Here is an 18159-nt window from a genome sequence, read left to right as displayed (position 1 = left end):
CAAATAGAGAAATAAGAGCCATTATGAATCGGAAAGCTCCAAACAGAAAGAGCCAAACATCCTGAGAGTTTCTTCTTTCATGATTTTATTTTGTTCTTACCTCCAGTCCACGACTCATGCATGGAGCACTTCTGCTTGAACTTCTCAGCCAGGTGGTCAAGTCTCTCCAGACGACGGATCTCGGTCAGCAGCCACTCCTCGTAGCCCTTCTCCACCTGCTCCAGACCCTTCCAGGCGTTGGCAATATCCTGGAGGAGACGGACAGGTTTTATCACCACTCTGATTTACTGAGAGGAAGAATTTTTACCAGTTTTTGGCACCTGTTAGAGGGAATTAATGATTTGGAGGTTGACTCACTGACTTGAAGTAGTATCTTTTCAGAATGTGATTAATAAAAATGTATGCCTTTAGAACTTTTTCATATGTATGTAAATCACTGGGAAATTAGAAAAGATTATTCTATTATGAGCCAAATGAAATCATGCTTCTATTTGCATCTCAGCTGAATTAAAAGTGAACTATCTAACACTTTTCTTTCTGTCAGTCTTTCTAGCTTTTTCCTATTTGATGACTTTGAATTTCTGTTGTTGGGTGAAGACTTTGTGTCTCTGTGATGTCAACTTTTCAGGAACTAAGAGAACAGCCTTACTTTTGTCGGATGACAGCGTGGGGGTTTTGAAAGGCTTTTACAAGCTTTAAGGGATGGAAAACAAAAGAGGAAGTAACCCCTCCACTGATGTGGAAGCCTGTAAATCCACAATGACGTTGTGCAGCAACAATGACACTAAGCTAAAAATCTGTCCTGCTCACCGACACCATCTTGCCCTCGGAGGGCATGAAGGCGGGCCTGTTGCTGAGCCTCAGCTTGGTCTGCAGGGTGTTGAAGTTGATCTCCAGCTGGCATTTCTCCTGCACGCGGGGTGGCTTGTGGATGCGACGGTAGTCACGGAAATCCTCCAGCTTCTGCTGCATGGCGCGCATGGTCTGCTCCGCTGCGCGGTTCTCCAGCCAGGGGATGGTGCGGCGGATCCATTCCAGCAGCTGGAGATGCCGGAGAGATGTGAAGATTATTCAAATGATTATTCAGAGAGTTTGGTTTGTTCTTGTCTTTATAACCTGTATAGAGGATTTTTCTTAAACCCTACTGTCCTCTTACTATCACTCTATATTTAGTATTTTCAAAATTACACAAGGATTACAACATTTTCTCTGTGTCAGTTGGCTGTTGACATTGATCTTTCTAGAGGTGCAGAAATGATTCAGTCTAGGAAAGGAAAATGAACAAATGTTGATAACTGATCGTTGAAATGTTTCAGTTACTTACAAATCGAGAAATCAAAAAAACTGCTTCACAAACATGTTTTTCTGATATCACACCATCATAAAATTTAACACTTTGTGTTCTTTGGCTATAAGTAAGACTGTATACTGTGTATGTATATTGCTCTCGGCTGCTCTTTTAACGTTTCTGTTACTGTGACACTTTGGTCTTTCACTCATCATCACACTATTGATTTGCCTGCAGTGATTGTAGAGCCGTGTCGTGTAAAGTTAGTAGGAGGATCAGAAAGTTTAGAGAGAAGCTGTGAGTTTAACCTGAGGGAACATTAAAGTGTTGTTGCAGAGGAGGATGTGCAGCACAGACTGAGAGTGGGAGTATTTGGTTGCAGCTGTTTCTCACCTCGCTGGCCAGCTTCTCGTACTCCTCCATCAGTTTCTCATTCTCCTGGTTGACGGCCAGCACCTTGCAGATACGGTTGGCAGCTGTCTCAGCCTGAGAGAGAGAGAGAGGGTAGCAACATTTAATATAAAATTTACAATGCAGAATAGAAAAGAAAAGAAAATTCAAATATTTCTCACATTTATTCATTAAGACTGCTCTTGTATCATCGATTAGAAAGGGATTGCATGTCAACATAAAAGATTAAACTCAAAGCAACAAGTTCAAAATACCCCACAGTGGGATTAAAATATTAGACACTAGAAATATTAGTGTAAGAAATAAAAAAATGAAATACTCTCTGACCTGCTCAGCACCGGCGAAGGCGTGGTAGAAGCAGGACACGTAGGTCATGATGGCCTTCTCATCAGGTTTGGGTGTGTTCACAATATCTGAGGGCAAAAAATATCAAGGATAATATTAAAATATTATAATAAGCTTTTGAATGGCCATCCCTAATAAACTCAAATTATCATTATACCTAATTATATCTTATTATGTACAGTGGAGTGGTCTCAGGTCAGGACCTCACTGTACTTTTGTTAGTTTAGCTTTTAAAAAAGTATAAGTAAAAAATACAATGATTTAAAATCTGTTTGTTTTTTAACATAAGAATATAAATATGGAATGACACATAGCGTAAAATAAAGAAGATTATGATTTACTGTTGTTTTTATGAATCATCTTAGGAGATTTACCTATAAAATATCTCTGAGGTCAGAGCATCAGTGCTTCAATAGATGCTTTTAAAGTGATTTAATATGCATTGATTTGTTTATGCAGATAAGTTCCAAGTAAGAAGGATCCCTCGTCCTTGTACCATCTGCTATCATGTACTGTGCTGCAGTGGAGGTTGTCAGTGTGTGTCAGTGCTAATACCACAGGATCAAGTCCCTTCAGTGGTTTTCCCGGTCTGATTGTTGTTTCAGGATTTTGTTTCAGCCTCACCTTCAGCGTCAAGCATCTTGGGGATGTCCAGGAACTTCTCAGCCACCTCGAAGGCAGTGTTCAGGTTACCGATGGGGTCATCCTACAGACACACACAGGTACTGTCAAACACGGCCACACAAGAATCACAACAACAGCTAATGTCACCATCCGCACCGAGAGGAAGGAAGCTGAGATTCACAAACTGAACTGACAGCTCCAGAGAGATTTAACAAAGCAACATTTCAATCTTAAAAGATTTTTGGCAGCCAAACAATAAGCGCTGTTGTTGTTTGTTCCGTTGTTTTCAATCCAATACGTCAAAAAGATTTTACATGGCCGCTGTCATCTTTGCTATTCATCCACACAGAAAAGGAACACAATTCTGGACAAAACAAATGCTTTCCTTTTTGTAAAATTTTTGTAAATTCCCAACTGGTATTGACATCTAATTAAAAAAAAAACTCAATATGGGTTCAACAATAGAATTATATATTTCTTACATTATTAATACTGCAGATATGAACCACCATATTTAAAGTTGTGTTTCATATCTACAAAAGATTTGATATTGCGACATTAAGTGCTGCAAAATACTAGACTGCATATCTTGCAGAGATACAGTTAAGAGCACGAAACACAGTATTGAAATTAAAGACGAAAGAGCAATGAACAGATCGAAGATAGAAACTAGATCAACACAGGAAAAGAAGAAGGCAGGACAGGGCACCTTTCTCAGTTTGGAGTAGTCAATGAGGTCAGGTCTGTGTCTGTGGATGAGGGCGCACAGAGCCAGGCCATCCTTCCAACTGAGCCACGAGAGGAGGAGGAGGAGGACAGAGACAGCAAACGTGAATAAAAAGTGTGAGAAACACCAGGAAAGAAGGTAAAGAAAGAGAAGAGGAAGTTCCAGAGAAGAAGCATGAAACAAAAGGATGAAGATGAATAAAAACAAGGAAAAGCAAAAAAGGTAGATAATAAACTAAGGAGAAAAGAGGAGGGCGGTAGGAATTATCCAAAAGTTAACACAGAGGCGGAAACAGATTTTAAAAAGAGAGGAAAAAAACTTGTTAAAACAAAAAGATAAATGGCTGCAGTTCCCTGGTGATGCCACAGTTCGGTGTTGTAGACCCACCTGATGTGGAAGTTCTGCACGTTGACGTTCCTGTAGGGGGCAGTCTTCCTCTGGCACCACAGCAGCAGACCCTCCTTAGCAGAGGTCTCTGCAAAGAGTAAGGGAGGGAGATGGTGAGCGTTTTAGAAAGACATTTTATTCAAACACTGTTCTTAAACAGGGAAGAGAAGTCGTCTTTTTGAATCATGGCAAGTAGAGGAAGACTATGAGGGGGAGCAGCAGGATGAAAGAGATAGTGACAGGTTTGACTAATGAACGAAGATGCATCAGAGGAAGAAGCAGGCAAGTTAAAGGGTGAAAAGTGGATATATGATGTACAGAAATCTTAAGAGATGGAAAATGGTTAAAGGAAGTTAGGTTTTTTTCTGCTTACAATAAGCAACCTTTATTTTTCAATGTCAAGCTAGTGCAGCTGGTGGTTTATAGATACTTTCCTTGAGATGATGCATTATGACAGGTTAGGAGGGGGTTGGTGGCAAAGGGAGTCAGTGTATACCACAACAGAAGATATTGAAGAGCAGGAGCAATAAAAAGTGAGTGAAAGAAGATGACTTGAAGGTGAGGGTCGGAGGCATGAGGAAGGACGGTAAACAAGGTCTTAGATCTTTATAAACAAGGATTTATTGTGAATTGACCTTCAGGGAAGTTCTGGGAAATTTAAAAGAAAATAATGTGATTTACTGCACACAAGTGTACAGTAAATCACACAGAGCAGTAAATAAACATCAGTAAACTCTGAGGGCATGCAGACCTCTCTGACCTGAAATGCTGTTCAAACATGTGACTGATGTATGAAACTCTACGTGTAAATAAGCCGAGTGTGTACAATATGAATGTGTTTTTGTGCACCAAGCATTCTGTGTTTTTTGTGATGTTGGTCCCTGAAGTATGAAATTTCTTGACTGTTACGCTACTTCAAGACATAAGAAGTTTTCAGTGTACGTTTCTGAGTGTAAAAAAATCTCAAGTGAAAAATTGATTTTTTTCCCCACGTTAGTGTGTGAAATTCTGACTGACACAACATAGAGAAACTGGGCGTGTGTGTTGTGCTCATATGACAGACACGGGAATGATAGTTGGCCTCAGTGGTGTGTATCAAAAACTGCCTTCAGTAATAATCAAAAATGCTACGAATGCTCTCAATCTCGTGTAGACTAAATCTGATACCGCCCTCTTATCTGTCTGTTAAATATGAACAACCAGCAGCCAGTTAGCTCAGCTTAGCATAAATCACCAAATTAAATTGAAGTCTTTTTAAGACCTTTTTAATACCACATAGAACACAATTTAATACCTGTTTCAATCGACACTCATTCTGAGACAATGAGCTTTGTAGCTACTGTAGCTCACAGTAATGACAGTATTTGCTACAGGTCTGATGGTGCCAACTCGAACTCCACAAATAAAGGATTAAACAGCCTGTTGCAGCACAATCCGCTGTAAACAATCCTGCTTTAAGTTTATATATATCTAGGTCCTCCTGACAGACTGCAATCGGACATAAAAACATTATATAAATAAAATTACTGCCATCAGCAGGCAAAGCTTTTTGGGAAACCTGAATTGAATGATTTTAAAGACTTTTCTAGACCTGCAGATACCCTGAAACTCACATAATCCACCTCCCAGCACCTCTATAATTCTGTACAAAAACCAAAGGACAAAATGATAAGTTAAGGTTTCACCTCGGCTTAGGTGCTGGGCTATTTCCTTAACCATACAACACAAAAAATATGCTGCATGTAACGCGCTGAAGTTGTTTTTAATGCGAAATGAATAGACTCATAAAAGTTAGCGTTAGTTTATGTAAACACACACCTTCCACAGAGATGTCCTGGATGGCGAAACGCAGGATGATGGTCCAGATCATACCAAGGGTCATCTTCACGTTACCGTCAACAATTTCTGCAAAAACACACACACACACACACACACACACACACACACACACACACACACACACACACACACACACACACACACACACACACACACACACACATGCACCCAGACAGAGACATTATTAATCATGGCAAAAAAGACTAAACAAAGACTAAAATCAGACCTTTCACTCATGGCTCTCTCCAAGGTTATAAGTTTAATTATATGCTGTTAGAAGGTATTGCTGTTGAGACAAATTGAATTTCACGCAGCCTGAAGGCTCAGAAGAAATCTTGACTGCAATTAAAGTGCAGAAAATTGAAGCCTCACAAAAATCCACTAACTGCTTTTGAAGTGCTGCGATGTGAATGTTGCACAAGCAAGCCTCGCAGCATGTTTTCATGAACTCTCAGTCTGAACACTTTTCGCCCCGCTGAGCGTTTAGTCAGTTTAACCTCAGAGTCAAACTGATTCAGATGGTTATCACACAAAATCTGCACATGAAAACATGATTTAAACAACAGCATAGAGCATTTACTATCATTATTGTTGTTTTTTACAATAACGTTTTTATATTTACAGTTCTCGTAAGCTAAGGTATCCATCGTCTAACTTTAACATGTCCTTCATTTCCCTTCAAAAACATCTAATTCTCTTCAGTAATAAATGTTTTAAAAGCTAATATCAGCCTTTAGAGCGTGTTCTTATTCTATCAAGGACACAGTTTCCAGAAAGTCAACAGAGTTTATACAGTCATTTGATAAAGGAGAGCTTCCAACATGTATTGTTACTTACTTACAAGTAAATTAAAATATTTTAGAATAAATCAGAAACACTTGTGTATTGCAGCCAATTCCCCATCTTTGTTCCCAGTTGGATGAACTGTCGTTTACTTTCCTGTCACTGCCAGCTCATCTGAATTCTCCTGACGCTGTAAACTTCACCAGCCATCTGGTGCTCAAAAATAGGTCCAAGAAAAGCAAATACTATGTGACGTTGTTATATTAATTAAAAGGAGAAGAACAGGGGTAGCAGAGGGAGGAAAATAATGTCAGGAAGGACAGGACTCACCCTCAGCACCAATAGACACCAGCTTGACCCCCTTGCTGCAGATGAAGTCCAGGGCTTTGTTCACGTTGGCGATCTTGTGGAAACGCATCTTGCCTTTGTCGGGTTTGGGCAGCCTCTCGCCTAAAAGGCAAAAAAACTTTAATAATCAATTCAAAAGAAGATAAACAGGACAGTCATTATTCAAAGCCTTCATATTTACATTTCCATCAGGGTTTTTGTCCTTCAGTACATTTACAGTGTACTGGTTAAACTAAGGTTTCCAGATTAACAGCATTTCACGAGTGAGTTTGTACTAATTTATATTTTCACCATCAAATAGTATCACGAGTTTTGGACAGTGGTGTCACCCTCACCCTGTACCTCTGAAATTATGCTAGTGAGTAAATTGTTATCATAACTGACAAGAATTATGGGTAAAATGAATACAAGATGAATAAGTAATAAAATATGAAAAAAAGACACTTCATGTATCATTATGTCTTACGCAATTGAGAAAACAGGATGATAACAGTATATCGTCAACAATAGTTCAATTAGCAAACAAACATGTATGCGTGTGTGTGTGTGTGTGTGTGTGTGTGTGTGTGTGTGTGTGTGTGTGTGTGTGTGTGTGTGTGTGTGTGTGTGTGTGTTGATGAGATCCACCTGAAATGACCTCCAGCAGCAGCATGAGTTTGAGGCCATTTCTGAAATCCTCTTCAATGTTCTCAATCTGTGTCCCAGCCTTCCTCAAGTGGGAGTTGCACCAAGCTGTGAAGGTCTGAGAGAGACAAGATGAAGAGGGGTTACACTGTCACCTGTTTGACTGTGTGACAAATACACTCACAGTAACTGACAGGAAGCACCACAACTTTACCTGCTACACACACACATACACACACATAATGTATACACAGCTCAATGCTTCCCTTTTTGAGAGCGGGGTCAAAACTGCTTAGCAAGGCCTGAACTGTCCACTTCCATTTGTGACCTTGTTATAACTGTGGCTGCTGACGGTGGGAGCGCACATACTCACTATGACATTTATGTCAGTCTGACAGCCACTGTTGATTCAACAGTCCTGAACAAGGTCAAACTGACTGCTGGTTTAGATTATCATTTAATTTAGTTTATTCATTGTACTTTTGGAAAATCATTCTATAATAAAAAAAAGACTATAACATTACAAATGTCTTTTTGTTTTAACAGTACAACACATATTCTCCTCATCAGCTGTAGCCTGGACTGTCACATTCACAAAGTATTCAGTGTAGAGTTTGTAGTGTTGAGCAATTAATACAAGAACAAGAAATGCAAATTAATTACCAATCATATGTTCCAAGCATCTTCACCAGTACTATAAAGAGATACTCATGCAAATCCGTGTGTATTAAATTGCACACACCTTGGCACTTTGGTATAGTCTGCCCACAATAGATGAGTCACATAAAAATGGTTGACAATTAATTGTTTGTAATTGTTTGTCATTCATCGAGCAAAATGGCAAATGATTTGATGCTTTTCTCCATTTCATGTCATTGTAAATTGAATATCTTCTGGGTTATGGACTGTTGGTTGGACAAAATATGATACTTGAGGATTTTAACTTGGGATCTGGGAAATTTTGACTGTCATTTTTCATTATATTCCGACATTATGAAAACTTATCAGCTAGTTCATCCAATAATAGAATGAACAGACTTAGCGATAGGAAAAATAAGTATTTGTTGCCGCCGTAATGTGTTCACTTGAAAATCATTTACTGTCTGGAGTTGGTTATTCTCCTTATCAGTTGTGAGTCTATTTGTGTAATGAGTCCAGGAAGGTACCTGCGGTAAAGTCCCATGTTTGGCCCCTCAGTGTTGTGTCGAGCATTTTGTAAGAGTAGGTGCTGCATCTTTGAAAAGCCAGAGATCTCATTTTAGAAACCAAACTGTTCATTAGGTGAGGGCGCTGTGCGTAATGGGCAGAAAGCAGACAGTGATGTAAATGGCTCTCAGCCACTGAGTGCTTGCTTTTCGTCTGTCTGGAAAATTGCCTAATGGCGTCAGTCATGCACGTCGGGGACAATTCAATTGGTTCCATCAGACCATTCAATCAATCGCTGAATGGCATTTTGAGAGGCTTTCATGGTGTTTAGCTTCAAATGTGGATATGGGAGGTGTGTGTTGATCCTCAAGAGAGTGTGTGTGTGTGTGCGCGTGTGTATGTGTGTGTGTGGGTGTGTGTGTGTGTGTTTTAGGGCTACTACTGTAGAGCCAAAACTTTGCCAGGGTTTGGAGCATGTGTGGGTGTAGAAGCAGAATAAGTACATGAGCTGAATAACTAACTACAGATGATAGTGTGGGCGGAGTGAGGAGAGAGAGACTGAGCAGTGACAGAGAGAGAGAGAGAAAGATGTATAAATTAGCACTGAAAGAGGGTTTGTGCTCCGTAGGTGAGAGCATACATTTTACATTACAGCAGTGTAAACAAAGCTAGAAATGAAAATGCACATGTCCATGAACAGTATGTGGGTGTATGTTAATAGCTATGTGTGCTTCTACGTCTGTTCCTGAGTGTGACTGTAGATCTACATGGGTGGAAAGAGTGAAAAGAGTGTGAGAGAAGAAAGAGAGTATAGAAATAGGAAAAGATTTTTGCACTTGACATTAGAAAAAACATTAACTCAATTAATCCATTCGTAGTTTTTTGGCAGAAAATCAATTAGAAAACTACTTTGATAATCACTGAATCATCAAAAGGTATTATTCAAGCAGAAACACCCAACATCATCTAGTTTCTCAGTTCTGCTGATTTTGTGCTTTTCTCCTTCTCCGATATGAACCTGAGCTTTTTAGCACAGTATGTGCAAATAAATGTTGTGATGTACAGAACTGTACAAAAGTCTTAGGCACTTTAAATCTTTAGATTAATGATGATGTTTGGAGGCAGAGGGAGGCGTCTGATTGATCCCAAATTCATTCTGCAGCGTGACAACAACCACAAACATACATCCTGTTCTCGTAAAGAACTACCCTCAGAGACAAGAAGAGTCCTGCAACAGATGGTCTGACCTCTGCAGAGCCTTGATCTTAACATCATGGAGCCAGTCTGGGATCGCATGAGGAGACACAGACTGTGGTAAATTCTTCAAGATATTTGCAACAACCTACCCGCCCAGTGCCTTGAAAAACTGTGCACGTTTACTGAGGAGAACTGCTGCTATTGGGTGTTTTTTTCCCATTTCCTTCACTTTGTATGAAGTTAGCTGATAAATTGAAACTATTCATGCCATTTATTTTGAAAGCATCCTCACTTTACTTTTAGTCCCTAAAACTTTTGCATAGTACCATTACAGCAGCCATAGGTGCTCCTCTGATTTTGTAATCTTATCTCTCCCTCTTTGTAATAACATTTGAAGAGCAGCTTTTACTTGTGATACTTGGTGCATTTTTTATTTAATTTACTTTTACTTAAGTAAAATTGTGAATGCGGGACTTTTATTTATAAAAAGGGTACTTTTATACTGTAGAATTGCTATTTTAATTTAAGTCAGGGGTCCAAATGTTTCCCCATTGGCTAGTGATTAATGGAAACATGCTGACTTGCATTTTTTGGAGACTTTTGTACATTTGCTTAAAAGTTGCAAAACACTGGGACAGAGAAGCAGCTTGTCCTTCCTGTGAAGCATTATGAATTCAAGCTGAATTTAAAGGCCAAAGAAAGACACTTGAGGAAAGAGAGGCAGCGAAGTGAGAAGTGAGAGGAGTGACAGGAATGCCCAGGCCCTAGTGTAATTTGATGTACGGGTCTGGAGAGAAGAAGAGGCCGCCTGTCCAACCAAACGGGGTCCCAGCAGGTGCTTGTCTCCTTTGCCATGCATGACCAAATTTAGACAGACTCCTAATCCAGCACACACAGGCCACCGGGCCAAATCGGAGAGGAAACAAGAAGGTGTGTGAAGGAGGAGGTAGAGGGCCGAAGGAGCACGGAGGAGGAGGGAGGGGGCTAAATTAGGTAGAGGTGAAGGAAGAGGAGGAGGGAAGACTGAAAAGTGGAGGGAGGGTGGAAGAGGGCAAGAAGAAGGAGGAGTAAGAGGCAGTAGAGGCTAAATCGGGTTGCTATGGGACACCACCGGACAGCTGAGAAGGCAGGATTCCTGAGGTGAACCGTAAGCGTCCAAGACGGAGAGAAAGAAGAGGAGGGGGATAAGAAGGGGAGGAAGGAATGGATTCAAATAAATGACGAGATATAAAATAATGAACTCGAGAAAGTGTGTGAAACATGAGGGGTGAAGCCTCGCCTACATCAAAGGAGAGCTCTTAGAAACTAAACTCGTGGTAATTGAAATCAAGGATTCACTTAACCTAATAAAGTTGGAGATACAAATGTAATCCCAAATTCATTAAATGCAAAGTCATTAACGGAGCGCAGTTATCTGCCATACCTGTGATAGCAGTCAAACGGTATTATTTCTACTCCCCTGCATCTGTAATGCTTTATTATCTCAACCCCTGGGTTTTTTTTAATGCCTGTTGTGGTCTACAGAGTCCACTGGCATGAAGTCACCCCCCATCCTGGCATCACCCCTCCTCCCTCCTCTCCTCTCTCCTCTGTCTGTCCACACCTGTCGGTCTGGCCTGGCTCAGCTTGGCCTGGGCCTCTTTACAGGTCCTTCTTGTAAAATGAGGTCACGGTAGCCCAGCTGAATGCCTGTCATAACTACGCCCTCCCAGGGGGAATCAGGGCTCCTGACCCTCAATACAGCTGACATGCACATACACACATGCTCCTACGCACACACACACGCACACACACACACACACACAGACACCATTTGAACTGGCTCAGAGCTCTTAATAATGTCAGCTAACTCGGCTGTCCATCAAAGAGCTGATGCAACCACAGCATTGCCTGGAGTTACTGCTATTGGCCTCAGAGGGGAAGACATGGGCAAGATACATCTCTGAACAGACCTGGTCAATATCTGCACTTCATGTTTCATCTCAGCAAAGCCCTGATGTAGTTTGTAGAGTAGACACTAATATCTTAAGGTCAAAAAAACTGCTTATGTACAAAGGACATGCCCAAAAATTTATTTTTTCTCAAATAATTTGTAGTATTTTCAAGTATTCAAAAAATGGGTTTTGGTGATGATTTACTTAATGAGATCCTGATAAGTGGACAGCCTTAAATAAAGGGTAAATTCACAAGAGAAAATGTGGTAACATTTATTATTAATCATTATGTTAAAGAGAGGAGTTGAAGAGAAACAATCCAGATGACTGCTGGATATGTCCCAAAAAACACCATCTTGCAAAAAGGTAAGCAAAAAGTGAAGTACATTGTAGTTGTCTTTGGAAAATTATGAACTGAATTATCAATTATCAACAATTTCTCTTTCTGTGTCTCTATATAAAAGATGGATGGATGATAATTCTCTGCTCTATTTTATTATGAATATGTCTTCTTGTAGCTTTGATTATGCCTTGTTCTTTTTGGGCTTTGATTAAGGTTAGATTCAAAGATAAATCTTTCAATATAAAGTCAAGGCTACCTGACATAGGAGACATTAACTAGGATATGTTGCATTTACCTGTGACATGACATGACATCTCTCCACAGAGCAGACACAACATGCCTCCCACCGCTGATCTGCCTGTCCTTCTGCTACAGTATGTTACAGGTATGTGCCTCTCACCCTCTATTGTGCAAATTTAACACATCTCTCACACACACACACACACCCACACACACACACACACACACACACACACACACACACACACACAGACAGATAGACAGACAGACAGACAGACACACACACTTTGAAACCACACTTCAGCCGTGTCTGACCTGATAATTAGCCTGGAGTGAGTGTTACTCCAGCTATATCAAGGTGCTCTTTACACTTGTACAGCTCCATTTCTGTCTCAGACCATCCTTTGACAGAAATAAAACATCAGGCCTCACACTTCTGCTAATGAGATGAATAATTACACTTTAATTTACACCTAACCTCTTTGAAATGTTCCCTCACTGGTGTCCAGTCTTTGTCCATAGAGGAGTGTGCAGATTTAATTACATAAGTCTACAGTAGCTGATTTCACTAATTTGCACCTTCAATCAGAGACGGCTGATCTTATTAGGGGAATACGCTGCTGTAGTGTTTGTGTGGAATGAAAATACTGATCTGGCTTACAAGGAACACTGCCTGCACTTAATCCCTTAATCTCTGTACAGCTTTACGCTGAATCGGTCAAGATTTTGTGTATTTTTTACCCAATGACACAAAGCTACCGTACAGTGAAAATATATGAGAACTGTGATGCAAGAAATAATCAGAAGACATAGCTTTTAAAAACAGCTAACTGGACTGCATGAGCCAGAAATGCAGCTAAAAATCCACTATAATCCACTTTATGAAGCCTATGTTATTGTATAGAGGTGTCTTAAAGAATCATGGTGAACTAAGACAGGACACTTTTATTGGACCTTTGAACATCAAGCCCATAACCTCATTCTTTCAAGTCCAATTAAGTTTAAATAAAAGTCCTGATGTAGCACTTAAGATGCACAGGCAGGTATTCTATTTCATTCTCTTCGTTTTGTATGTCTCTTTTGGTTTGTTTTTTTCCCTTTGGTGTTGTTCTTTTAATACTATTTATTTTAACAATCAAAATATTGATAACAAATAACAAAAGCATGTGGTACTTTTAAAGCTATTTCCATTTCTTAGAGAGTGCTTGAAAATCTTAGTAAAAATGTTTAATTTACAAAAAAACTGTAGAAAATCTGATAGAAATCTGTTTTGTCTGTTTTCTACCCACTTCTTCTCACTTAACTATCATTTGTAATATCTGATACATTAATATAACACAGGTATTTATGTCTCACTGCTGGTGTAAAAATAGTCTGCCTGCATGGCTGACATGGTTGACTCCATTCACACCTGTCCACTATAGCCACCTTTGCCACACACCTGTTCAGCAGACATGTCCTGGACTCACACACAGATCCACGCATGCCACATAAACAAATCACAGACCGCTCACATGCACTCACAGCGAATACAATTATAGCCAGCACATAAAAACACAGTGCTCTTTTGTTTATGAGGTCACTATGTTTGTGATGCACGAGGACGCACATATTCAAACTTGGATCAACTAAGATCCCAAATACATAAACACAAGAAAGTATTTTTAAAGGTTAATCTATTAACAAAGCTGTTTCATGTTAGATGACTGCAGTGAGTATGAATAATATCAAAATATAAACCTACTTTCAACACAAACTAAATACACTAATCTCCCAAACCTAAATCATCTAAGTTTACAAATGTAAAAACTGTGATTTTGAACCATCGCCACTTCAGTCCAGTCCACCTGTCTGACAGTAGTAAGTGTTAGCACAGAGAAGAGGATGTGCATCCTTCCCCCACAATAAAAAACCGGCAGCTCCCAGTGTCAACAAACCACAGGTCAATAGTTATTAAAAACTCAGACACAAAACACTACTGCTCCACTTGCTCATCTCAGTTACTGGATCTTTAAACAACAAGAATCAATTTCACCCCAAAATGACCACATCCTTCATGAAACTATTCCAAATATGAATAGTTCTTATAGACACCTAAAGCAGTTTCAAACTACAGTTTAACATTAACAAGACACACTGTAAGTCTCATTTTAAATAATGTAAGACTCAGACACTGAAAGACAAACTTCAATTGTGTTCAACATTCATTCTCAGTGTAATTTACACTGTTGGCTGATACAACTTTCACATTGTCACTGGCCAAGTCTTAGTAGGACGCTATGACTGAATACAGCTGCCTGACAGTGTAAAAATGTAAAAAGCTGTCCGGATGCAACCGAGTGGAGGAGAAGCTCATTTGTCAGGACTGGTGGAATAAAACTGCTCCGCTGCTGAGCTCTACTCATATCAAACTCAAACATAAAAAAATAAATAAAAAAATTTGAAATCAACATATTTGAGGCTTCACATTAGTGAAGTAGTATTTGATGTTCACATTGGAAAAAAAACAAACACTGACAGGGTGACATTTTTCAAGATTTGCACAGATCAAAACCGTGTGGAAAACCAACCCTGTGACAGCACTTATGCAAGTCCTCAACCTTAACACTTCTGACAGATGTGAACAGTCACCCTTGAGCCATATCAGCTCTGAGTGGACAGACAACACTCCCATCAGCACTTGTCATCTCAGAGCAAGTGTCAATGGTGCTGTATTTGTTTTTTGTTTTTTTTCTTAGGTTCGCTGTGTATGTGACTTTTCATACTCTGACCTAAACTGTTAATTTCACTATGCACCTAATTTATATAAAAATCTATAAACATGAACCAAAATATACATCCAAGGGAAGAAAACACAACTTTTTGATACTTGGTGCGACAGAGACCATACAACTACCGTGGTTTAAGACCAAGGCCTTCACACAACAGAACAGCTGGCTGCTTCCTGTTGCAAAACGGACTCAGTGAGGAAGCAACATTATTTGCATCACTCATCAAATCGTCACGTTGGTTCTAACTGACTTTATGTGTGACATCACTTTCTCGCGTCAGGGGTCTCTTGTAAACAACAATCAGGCTGAATTCCTCCACTGAGTTTAAACAGCCGATGAAGTGAAAGGACAAGGTAAAGAGAGACGTAAGAGGAGTTACAACACAGAACAGGTGTAGCCGACATTTAGGAGCCACTGACCCCACCCCTACCCCTCTCTCTCCCCCAACTCCTCCTCTCCTTCCCCTTGTGAGCTTTAAATATCCCTCCTCAAAGAGACCTGGAGCCCTGAACTTGGGTGCCACAGGGACGATTTAGGACAATGACGTAAGAGCCGAGAGCTGATACCCCCACCCACCCTGACACACACCTCTAATAGGCCAACCTGAACTCTCCTGCCCCATGGACTTACCTCTTACACCCCCTCACATTATGCCTAAACAACCATTACACATACAGTAAGAAGCTGCTGCCAGTAGCATTCAACCAACTTCCTCTCATACACTACAAATGGTGACATCATCTCTGTAGCAGCAGAAAACCTGTTGTGACATTTATTACTGTGATTGAATATTTTAATATGAACAGCAGAATACATCACCACAATGACATATCTCCAAAAACAATACTAGCATCTGTATAAACTGAAGAAAAAAAAAGGTTGAAGATGTAAGTTAACTTGCATTTTTCTTTTCTAAGTTATGACTGTGTTTATGCAAAACCGGAGAGAGGAAATAAAAAAAAACATTTCTGCTACGTGAAAGTATTTTTTCCCAAAAATATTCTTTTGTATGTACTGGCTAGCTTAACATCTTTGTGCTTTTAAAAACATCTCAAATTAAAGGGGAGAAATCACTTCTTGGAGTTCTTCCAGCTCATAGATATACAGAAGCTCTGACTTAAAGATCACAAGATAAAACCTCTGGGAGGAACATAGATTTATCTCAGACGTTTACAAAGAGGGGCTATAAATGTCATTCACATTTTGAATGCTGCTGTTGCAGCTGTAATGATTATTTGATTAATTGACAAGTCAAAAATAAACAAAAGACTGCAACTATTTTCATAATCTATAAATTGTTTTAGTAGTCTTTCAAATAAAAATGTCAAACATTTAATGGTTCTAGCTTTTCATCTGTGAGGATTTGACTCTCTTCTTCTTCTCTGTCCTATATGATAGTAAAGTGAACTTTTTTAGGTTTTGGACTGTTGGTTGAATAAAACAAGATATTTAAATAGATTACCTTGGGAAACTTTTAGACAGAAGCAAAAATATAATTATTGTCAAGAGTGCTGTACTAAAAAAAGAAACAATTTTCTGTTAGCAGAAGAGGAAGCACATGCAAAGGTCATCAAATTAATTCAGAAATAAAGCGCTGTACAAGAATAGCATAGCATAGGCCTTAATGTCAATTCTGGGCGTGCTGAATTCATTTTCAGGCACATGTAATTTTAAGTAGTAGGAAACTTAGCAAAGTATAAATAAATAGGAATGTTCTTTCAATTCAGATAATAAATAGAGAGGCTATCTCATATTGAATCAAAACCTGGGTGAATATTATTGGAACAGTAGTTTCAAGTTACACTTTCAGCGGGCTGAACTGTAAGTGAATCGTTCCCCAACATCAATTTATCAACCTTGCCTTCCTCCTCTTCTCTATGTAGGATTAACGGGCTAATATCCCAGAGACCCTGTTGACAACAGGGCCACCACTGGCCTCCAGTGCAAGGCCCGAGTCCAAACCGATGGATTTATGTCTGTGTTTAGAGGATAAAAGGCCTAGGACACCTCCTCTAGTCAAAGTGTGTGTGTATGTGTGTATCAACCCTTGCCAGATGCCAGTGAGATATACTGTAGGCACAGGGGATTTTAGATGGTGAGAGAACAGGTGGAGCAGGTGATGAAAGACGACAGTCCTCTACCCACAAACACAGTAAGAGCAATGCTAATGTTTTAAAGATTTAAGGAGTAACGAGTTTTGCACAAACAGAACATATTAGGCTCAGTTCTGAAATAAATTTATATTCACAATGCAAAGCTGTGTTTCCACATCAGCTATCCCTGAGCTAAAACATCACTTGTAGCATGTTAATGTGGAAAAGTCTATAAAGCCATCTGATTTTGATTCAACACACAAACAAGCAATGTCGTGTCACTGTGCTCTAAGAAATAACAAAATGGCTTGTGCTACATGGAAATGCTGTCCTGACAATCCAGTACCACATCATCTACAAGCCAGGTACTTTATTTTCTGTCCACGGCTCTGTTCCCTGAACAACTCAAGGGAACGGATGGCTAACCTGGTTCAGTCAATCACTTGTTTTGACAGAGCCATCTGTCTGCGTGGTCATATTAATTGCTTGGGCTTACTGTGGGGAAACATTGTGTCCTGCTCTGCTCCATTATGCTGACTTACATTATGTTCCACTGCCACATGGATCCAGGTTGATGTGCCACCAGAATGATGATGCCAAAATGAAATACCAGCCAAAACTATATACTATAACAATGTGCCCCTTCAGCAGTGTGTATATACCTGTATGTGTGTGTGCACATGCACAGGTGTTCCCTTTTCAGAAGAACCACACATACTGACTGGAATTGAAGAGCAAGAACACAGTGACATGTTTCAAATTTTTAGTTGTCTCAATGGAAGAGTGACAGATGTTTCTTTTATTTGATGTCATTTGAGCTCACAGAGGATGCTGTGAAGCCTCATTGGATTGCATGCACAAGATTGTAGTTGCACATGATGGGAGAGATAATTCAAATATTTGTGATTCAACCTTTGATGCAAGGTACACCATGACATAATAGCTAACAAGACTGAGTGTCTAGAGCTATACTAGCAGCTCCGTGAGGCTGCATTTAGTCACATCAGTGCTTTGAGCTAAATGCTAATGACAGCATGCTAACATACAATGACAACGCTA

At 39.7% G+C, this 18159-nt stretch overlaps 1 protein-coding gene across 1 annotated transcript in view; it reads right to left on the bottom strand.

The window, feature by feature from the left end:
* The window catches only part of actn3b (actinin alpha 3b), a 35452-nt gene that overhangs the window by 7551 nt on the left and 9742 nt on the right, over nt 1–18159 (bottom strand). The window contains exons 2-11 of the mRNA XM_056368501.1: nt 7380–7494; nt 6735–6854; nt 5601–5687; nt 3783–3870; nt 3378–3456; nt 2669–2750; nt 2027–2112; nt 1682–1774; nt 811–1041; nt 101–248 (exon numbers count right to left, since the gene is read on the bottom strand). Of these exons, the coding sequence (XP_056224476.1) occupies nt 101–248; nt 811–1041; nt 1682–1774; nt 2027–2112; nt 2669–2750; nt 3378–3456; nt 3783–3870; nt 5601–5687; nt 6735–6854; nt 7380–7494 (1129 nt within the window). The remainder of the gene's footprint in view (nt 1–100; nt 249–810; nt 1042–1681; nt 1775–2026; nt 2113–2668; nt 2751–3377; nt 3457–3782; nt 3871–5600; nt 5688–6734; nt 6855–7379; nt 7495–18159) is intronic.

Source organism: Seriola aureovittata, chromosome 23 (assembly GCF_021018895.1).
Source record: "Seriola aureovittata isolate HTS-2021-v1 ecotype China chromosome 23, ASM2101889v1, whole genome shotgun sequence".
NCBI classification, from domain to species: Eukaryota; Metazoa; Chordata; class Actinopteri; order Carangiformes; family Carangidae; genus Seriola; species Seriola aureovittata.
This window is presented reverse-complemented; position numbering and strand designations above follow the sequence as displayed.